The 8,660-nt window shown below is 33.3% G+C and overlaps 1 protein-coding gene across 1 annotated transcript; it reads right to left on the bottom strand.

Moving 5' to 3' along the window:
* Positions 1 to 2,695: 2,695 nt before the first annotated feature.
* On the bottom strand, positions 2,696 to 5,609 carry LOC145307662 (trimeric intracellular cation channel type 1B.1-like). The gene is made up of 4 exons (XM_080150155.1): positions 5,489 to 5,609; positions 3,905 to 3,978; positions 3,607 to 3,690; positions 2,696 to 2,802 (listed from the first exon to the last, which is right to left on the bottom strand). The coding sequence occupies exons 1-4, from the start codon at positions 5,525 to 5,527 to the stop codon at positions 2,742 to 2,744; spliced, it is 258 nt and encodes an 85-aa protein (XP_080006281.1). The 5' UTR covers positions 5,528 to 5,609; the 3' UTR covers positions 2,696 to 2,741.
* Between the last annotated feature and the right edge of the window lie 3,051 nt (positions 5,610 to 8,660).

Raw genomic sequence — 8,660 nt, forward strand, 5'->3', positions numbered from 1 at the left:
ACAGATAGGCATTATAAAATAAATTATATTTTTAGTCGAAGCCTAAGATGCATATTTTCCAAGATCCCCACCTCAGCGGTTAGACGATGGTAATCCTCACACAGAGATTTCCTGTGTTCCAGGTATAGTTGTCTGTCGAATCTTTTTAAATAATGAAATGTTTTAACAATATGGTTAATTGTTAAAATAATTTTATATAACTTTCTGGGTTTCATTAATTTTTTTTATTAAGCGCTTTTCAGCTCCAGAAATTTTTTAATAAGCATGAGAATGTTGATAGTTCTAAAGAGACTACTACACTTTAATACGGGTCCTTATTTATATACTTGGATATATGATAAAAACCTATCGGAATAAAATTGAACTAAAAAGTTTTCGAAAGATTGAAAGGCTACAAAGTAGCTTAAAAATAAGTGTTCAGCTTGCAACTAACAAGACATTAAAAACAGACTGACTTATTTTTTGACTTATATCTGTATTTATACAAAAACTAGTTAGTATTTGATTCACAATATCAAATAATATAAAGTTAGCGCTGAATTACAGCTCAAAAAATATTAGATATGACTAATATAATAAAGAGGGTCAATGATGACTGATTTATTATTCTGATATTGTTAGTATTTATACTTAATTTTTCCACTTATGGGGTAGAACAAGTTTATGTATTTACTAAAGTATAATTAATGCTGAAGTCAGCTTCAAAAATAAGAAGTGGTTTGTAGTAACTGGCCTTGATTAATAATATACATTCACTTTTATATAGACTTTTTATTCTGCTAGTAATCCTAGCGGAAAATAATTTAATCAAAATGTTTAAGATTTTATTAATCACGTTTTAAGTGATTAAAGTTTTTAATTTTAACTGCTGCTTGATTGCAGCTCAAAAAATCAGAGAGGAAAAGATAATTAAAAATCTTCCTGAACAACTGAATTAGATTTGGAAATTCGCTCGTATTTATACAGATTTTCCAGTAGACCCCCCCCTTCTTATTATTTACTTATATGGACCGCGATAGCATTCTAGGCGACATCTTTCGGATACATAATAAATTAAATATAGTTCTATTATTGTCACTGTACAAAATGCAATAATATTTATCCATATGAATAAGTTATTATACATAATTGCTGAAGTATTTCAGCTACAAAAATCAGAGACTAAAAGTGTGCAACTTTCAGATAAAATTGATACTGAGGCTTTAACTCAAAAATCATTGTTTATATACAGATAATTCGTTTAAGGTCCCCTAGCGGTTAAAAATTGAACTAGAATGTTTTAGATTCTTATATATATATACACTCAAAATATACGCTATTTACATTTTAAATAGATCATGCGATATATAAAAAATAAATACTACTAAATAGAAAATAGGTATTCACTTGTTGGCTTCTTTATAAAGACTATTAGATTTTAAAAAAAATGGAAATATTAAGTGCATGTGAAATGCTCCTCAGGTTACCTCCCTACTTCACCCGATTTCCTGTATCAGCTACATTTGGATAGGGAAAGGAGGGGAAGGAATTTATTTTGTGTTGCTTAGTCAGACTTAATAATAACAATTTGTTTTATTTTTTCGCGCCAAAGCATTGCCTGGCAAGGGATATTTGATATTAAGGAATTTGCAAGTTTAGCTTGACATGGGATATTTTGTTTATCTTTCATATCAAAATATGAAATTCATTCAGCAAATTTTTATTTTCTAGGATAGGGACAATTAATATCGCATATGTCCATTTATTTTTACATATTATGGACGTGATTTTTAACAATCGCTTGCACATATTTATCTATTTCAGATTCATCGCTGGCTTCCTGATCCATTTGGTTGATAGTTTTACGCGCATACTGCTCAGGTATTTTATTACCATTACCTGGAGCCTTTCTAGGTGGGGTGAATTTATTCCGTGTTTTACCAAAGCGGGACTCAGGATGTGGGGGCTCCCCAGCTTTCTTTTTGTTGCAATATTACAATGCCAGCATTTAATATTTTTACTCCTCCCATTAAAGGCTCCTATAACGCCCTCGATTTGATCCCAAGCAATAGGATCATCCTCATGATCTACCCAAGAGGGAACCTCGTCAGGTTCTTCGGTTAAGTTTTCCTTATACACTGCCGTGTTAGTGGGAGTTTTATCTTCGATAATGCTGATTATGGGTTGTTTTTTCGTTTCCGCAGAATTTTTAGGTAGGAACATTTCCATGGCTTGGGAATAGCAAGCCGAAAGGTTTTCCTTGCTAATATGTCCAGACCCATCCCAATTAACGTATCTTTGTCCGAGGTTAATAAGTTTATTTAAGTAAGCGTTGTAATCGTCCAAAAATTGCATACTCTCAACATAATTGGCCATGTCCATGGCAAGGTTGGTATACAGCAGATTTTTGCTAACGTTAAGATAGAATTCTTTCCACTTCTTTTTAGGTATGAGGCCAGGATTCATGAGTTTGAACACCCTAAGTTTATTTTCAAAATAGGTGTCAAGGGGTTGATTAGTCTCCTGTTTTAGGTTGTAGAAGTACTGCGAGGCTACTTCTGGATCCGAGAAAGGAGTGACCAGCCTCCTAATCATTAGGTAATAACTTAAGGCAGATAAGGCCTGATTTCTTTCAGGCGTAATTAGGTCTCCTAATCGTTCCCCTCTAGAGTCATAAATTCGCTTGTTTATAAAACTTTGGGTACAAGTACAATATAAAACTGTAAAATATCTCCCCTCCTTTCCCTACTCAAATTTCAGTTTTATGATATTCCTTTTAGATTGTCATTCCATGCTCCCAAAACCGGTTCTCCACACAAAGGGCTGAAAAAAAACAATGTCAGTGAGAGGTTTATTATACTGGTCCCCAAAGTAAAAACGTTTTCTTATTTGTTGGCCTAACAACTTTGAAAACTTTAATGAATATTGATTGGTTGGCTCATTAAAAGGTTTGATCAAACAACAGGGTTAATTTTGCGTGTAATCATTGGGGGTGTTCACCAAATTATCGACCATTGTCTTATTCCTTTAGTTAGCTTCCTGATTATATTGGGGATCTAAAGATGGAACAATGGCTCTAATATTTAATTGGGTGTGTAAGGCTAATTATCAAATAAAAGTCCTAGTTTTATGCTATTTCAGATGTTAGGAGGGCAGCCATAAATAATGTGATTAATACATGCTACCCACTGCTGATATGCCAGATGTGTGACAATAATAATGCTAATTTGATTTAAATAGTATGTCATATGAAATGAAATTAATTGTAAAAGTAAGAGAAATGATTTGGACCTTAAACAATTAGGACTTCCATTTATGTTAGTGTGTTGAATACAGAGAGAGAGAGAAAAAACAATGGGCTAGTTATTACACTAGTCCCCAAAGTGTTATAATAACGTTTTCTTATTCAGTGGCTTAAAAACTATAGGGAATTATGATTGGTTGGTTCAATGAGTTGAGTGTAAAAACATTTCAACCACTAATTTTAATTTACAGAAGGGGTAATATTGTGAATCATAATTTGGGATTTACATAGTATTATAGACAGCTTTACGCGGACATCATTCTGATATCATGACTGAGAACAGGTACTAATCCAGCGGATATTAATCGGTTTCAAATTTGTACCTGACGAGAAGACCTCCAGCAAAGCAGGACATCATGGCAGACATCCAGCTGGCAAAAGGATTTGTCCGAGTTGCTGTTCCAAAACTGAAATAGTTATTTATCGCATTGTATTTATGCAGATTTAAAAATGTACAGTTATATGATAAAAACCCATGCCTTTGGCATCTTAGGGCTAACAAAACTGATTTTGATATTATGAGTGAACATTTTTATATTTGTAGAAAAGTGGAAATAATACGATATGATACATGATTTTTCCTGAAAAATGCTTTGTCCCCAAATGTTTTATTCAACTTACCTATCGCCATAGTCATCCCTGTCTCCTTGGATACACAGAATAAAATGAACAGTGTCAAATATGTAATGAAAATCCTAAACAAACAGAATCAATTAATACCTATATTTGTGACAACTCTTTCAAAAATTACAAATGTCAAATGTACAACTTTTAGGTAAAGTGTCCAAAGTTCTATAGGTGAGCTATGAAAGACATAAAGAATTGTATCATAAGCAAAAAATAAGGTAGACTCCTAAACAGATAGAACAAATTAATACCTATATTTGCGACAACTTTAACTACATAGAAACTGCAAATTTTCAAAAATTACGAACTTACAACTTATAGGTAAAGTATCCAAAGTTCTATATGTGAGCTATGAAAGATATAAAGTATTGTATCATAATAAAAATAAAGACAGGGTAGACTCCTAAACAGATAGAATAAATTAATACCTATATTTGCGACAACTTTTACTACATACAAACTGCCAATTTTCAAAAAGAGAAATGGTTTAGTAGACAGAAAAAGAGAGAGAGAGAGAGAGAGAGAGAGAGAGAGAGAGAGAGAGAGAGAGAGAGAGAGAGAGAGAGAGAGAGAGAGAGAGAGAGATAGAGATAGATAGATAGATAGAGAGAGAGAGAGAGAGAGAAAGTGCGTGAAAAAAAAGAGAAAAATAGAAAGAGATTGAGTTAAAGATAGAAAGAAGGAAATAGAAGAGAAGGAGGGAGAGAGAGAGAGAGACAGAATTAGAAAAAGAGATAATTAGAGAGAAAAAAAGAGAGAGAGAGAGAGAGAGAGAGAGAAAGAGAGATAGAGAGAGAGTGAGAGAGAGAGAGAGTGAGAGAGAGAGAGAGAGTGAGAGAGAGAGAGAGGAATAGATGGTTGAACTTTCAAAAAAGATAAAACAGTTGAGTTAATTATGTATTACTAACAATCAGAGCCGCGTGTAAGCCTCAGTGAAATCATTATATTATAATTTTAAAATTCAGCTGAATGGCTAAACCTGTTCCTAAACAGACAATCCATCCAGGGATCTAATAAAGGGATAAGACAATGGCCGATATATTGATGTACATTCCCAATGATGATACACAAAAGTACCACTTCTGTAAATTTATATTAGTAGTTGAAATGTTTGAATCTTCAATTTAATTGACTAACCGATCAAAATTCATAAGTCCCCAAAGTTGTTAAGCCAACGAATAAAAAAGTTATTGTAAAACTTTTGGGACTAGTGTAATAAACATTCCCTTATAACCTCTCTCTCAGCTGTCTATCTTAACAAATTTAGATAGAGAGAAAACAATGGGCATTTTATTACTCTAGTCCCCAAAGTTTCATTATAACGTTTTCTTTTTCGTTGGATTAACAACTTTGGGGACTTCAGTGAATTTTGATTGGTTGTTTCATTAATTTGAGTGTTCACATGTTTCAACCACTAATTTCAATTTACCGACGGGGTAATTTTGTGTATCATTATAAGGTATATACATCCATTTATCGGCAATTGTCTTATCCCTTTAGATCCCTGTTGACTGAGGCGTGGCTGCTCTGCTTTCATTAAGTTGAGTGTTCACACGTTTCAACCACTGATTTTAATACCTTTGGTAGATCTTGTAGCAATTCAGCGGCTGCGTCCATTCTATCTTAAATAAAAAATAATTTGGGTACCAGTCCCCAAAGTTTTATAATAACCTTTTTTTATTCGTTTGCTTAAAAACTTTGGGGACTTTTATTGAATTTTTATGGTTGAGTGTACAAACGTTTCAATTGTAAAGTACAGAAGGAGTAATTTTATGTATCATCATTGGGGATGTACACCAATTTATCGGCCATTGTCTTATCCCTTTATATCCTTGATACCATTTGATTGGTGGGGGACATTGGACAAAAGATTCAGGGATCTAAATGGCCGATAAATTAATGTACATCCCCAATGTTGATACACAAAATTACCCCTAGTGTAGATCATAATAAGTGTTTGAAACGTTAGGACACTTGATTAAATTAACTAACTAATTAAAGTTCCATAAAAGTCCCAACAGTTATTAAGCCAACGAATAAGATAAAACCTGATTATCAAAATATGTTCAAACTAGCGGCTACGGGGCGTAGCCTCTAGGGGCACTTGATGAGGGGAGAGTCGAATTTGAGAACCCAACTTATTATTCTAGATTTTAAAAGAAAAAGTAAAACAAAATTTGGGGGGGAGAATTTTTTTTGTTTGTGGGGGGGGGGGGGTGCCACCCCACTCATTTTAAATTTTAGTAAAATATTTTTTTTGGGTTTCTAGGGGCGATTTCTCTCGGTAGGGACCTATGAGAAACTATCCTGTTAACGAGAACCCGATCGGTTCAGCAGTGAGATCCTTCGGTACAAACACACAGACAGACAAACAGACATCCTGTTACTTTAGTATACGGATTCTAAACGTCCATCCAATATAAAATAAACAAGGATGGCAACATCCATAAGTAGCGAAGCACAAAAAAAAACATGGATGGACAAACATACAAAGTGAGTTATAGAGCTGATGTTAAGATTGTCTAATTGAAATTAAAAGCGAAGCTTTTCTAAAATTTGGGTCAATCCGTTAGTTTGAAACACACATGTTAGAATTGTTTTATCAATTTCAAAGTTTGCATGATGATTTCTATAACAGTTAGGTACGACTTAGCAAGTGTAGCAACTCTATAATCAGTATGTGCGTCGCTTTAAACCATGCTGATTTTTATCTTTTTGAACAATAACTTTTGAATGATATAATTACTTTTGATAATTTTATGATGGTTCCTAGGACAACAAGGTTTAATATTAAATGCGAAGTATCTCTATAATTAAATCCCAAAATTGAAAGTATTTTTATATTATCTTTTTGCAACAATTTATATTTAATTTTATTTAGACAAATTGATGTTCAGCTTATTAAGTTTTGACACTCTACAAGAAATAATGATTAAGTTTTGACACTCTACAAGAAATAATGATAAAGTTTTGACACTCTACAAGGAATAATGTTCGTTTGTCCTATTGTCTGATTTTAGAACTTCACTATTATGGATGTTATCATCCTTATTAAATGCTATTCTTTTCTATAATTAGGGTTTGTCCGGAATGGATTGCTCTTTTCATTAATATATGCATGTTAGAGTTGTCCTATCGATTTCAAACTTTGCATGGTGATTCCTGTACCAGAATGTCCGTACGTCCATCTTAAACATGTCGATTTTTAACTTTTTTAACAACAAATTTGTATGTGATATTGTATGGCCTGAATACTGATTCCTAGGACAACAAAGTACAATGGAATAAGCGAATCATCTCTACAATCAAGTCCTAACAATGTAAGTATGTCCATAAACATTGTCCTGTATTTCAGCAGTTTATAACAAATTTACTTAAACTTTTATACTTGACGTAATTATGCGTAAATTTGTTGCAAAACTTTTTAAATACCGAAAACTGTTAAAGAACATACTGACATTTTTAGGACTTGATTATAGAGATGCTTTGCTTAAAATATTGTACCTTATTTCAAATAGGAATCAGTAATCTAAAAATCAGATCAATCTGATGATTATACTACAGAAAAAAATGCTTTAAAAAAAGTTAAAAATCATCATGTTTAAAATGGACAAACGGACATTTTGGTAATGATTATAGAGTTGCTGCACTTTCTAAGTGGTACCTAACTACTACAGGAATCATCATGCAAAGTTTGAAATTTGAAAAATTATAACATGCCTTAATTAACGAAAAAAGCTATTCGTTCCAGACGAACAGACAGACCCTAATTATAGAAAAGCTTCGCTTTTAAAAAAAGTATATTCACATTTTAATAAAAAAAAACAAATAACAAACTAAACAGCTGATCCGAATATTTAAATATTCTAAATGGCAATTTTTTTTGGCCACTTTCCAAGATTTTCGGACATGCAGCTTCTTTGACAGGGATCTAAAGGGATAAGACAATGGCCGATAAATTGATGTACACCCCCAATGATGATACACAAAATTACCCCTGCTGTTAAAATTACTGGTTGAATCATATGAACAAAGAAATCAAAATTTAATAATAGTCCCCAAGGTTATGCAAACGAATAATAAACGTTATTTTAAATCTTTTGGAACAATTGTAATAAACAGTCCAATGTCCCCTCCCTCCTTGCTTTCCCTATATTTTTCTATATCTCTTTTCTTTTCTCATTATATTCCTCTTTCTCTCTCTCTCTCTCTCTATCCAACTCTCTCTCTCTCTCTCTCTCTCACACTCTCTCTATCTATCTCCCTCTCTCTTTCTTTTTCTCTCTCTCTCTCTGTCTAACCCTCTCTCTCTCTTACTCTCTCTGACTAATTCTGTCTTTCTCTATCTCTATCTATCTATCTCTCTCTCTCTGTCTCTCTCTCTCTCTGTAGAACTCTTTCTCTCTCTCGTTTCTCTCTCTATATATATATATATCTCTCTCTTTCTCTTTCTCTATCTCTCTCTTTCTCTATCTCTCTCTTTGTCTCTCTCTCTCGTTCTCTTTCTCTCTCTCCCTCTCTCTCTCTCTTACACACATTCTCTCTCTCTCTGTCTAACTCTGTCTTTTTCTCTCTTACGCACTCTCTCTCTCTCTTTCTCTCTCTCTCTCCCTCTCTCTTTCTCGCTTTGACTAATTCTGTCTTTCTCTCCCTCTCTCTCTATCTCTGTCTCTGTCTCTCTCTTTCTATCTATCTATCTGTCTCTCTCTCTCTCTCTCTCTCTTTCTCTCTTGCCCTACATATGCATATA

Source organism: Acartia tonsa, chromosome 15 (assembly GCF_053477335.1).
Source record: "Acartia tonsa isolate MP-2025a chromosome 15, ASM5347733v1, whole genome shotgun sequence".
NCBI lineage: Eukaryota > Metazoa > Arthropoda > Copepoda > Calanoida > Acartiidae > Acartia > Acartia tonsa.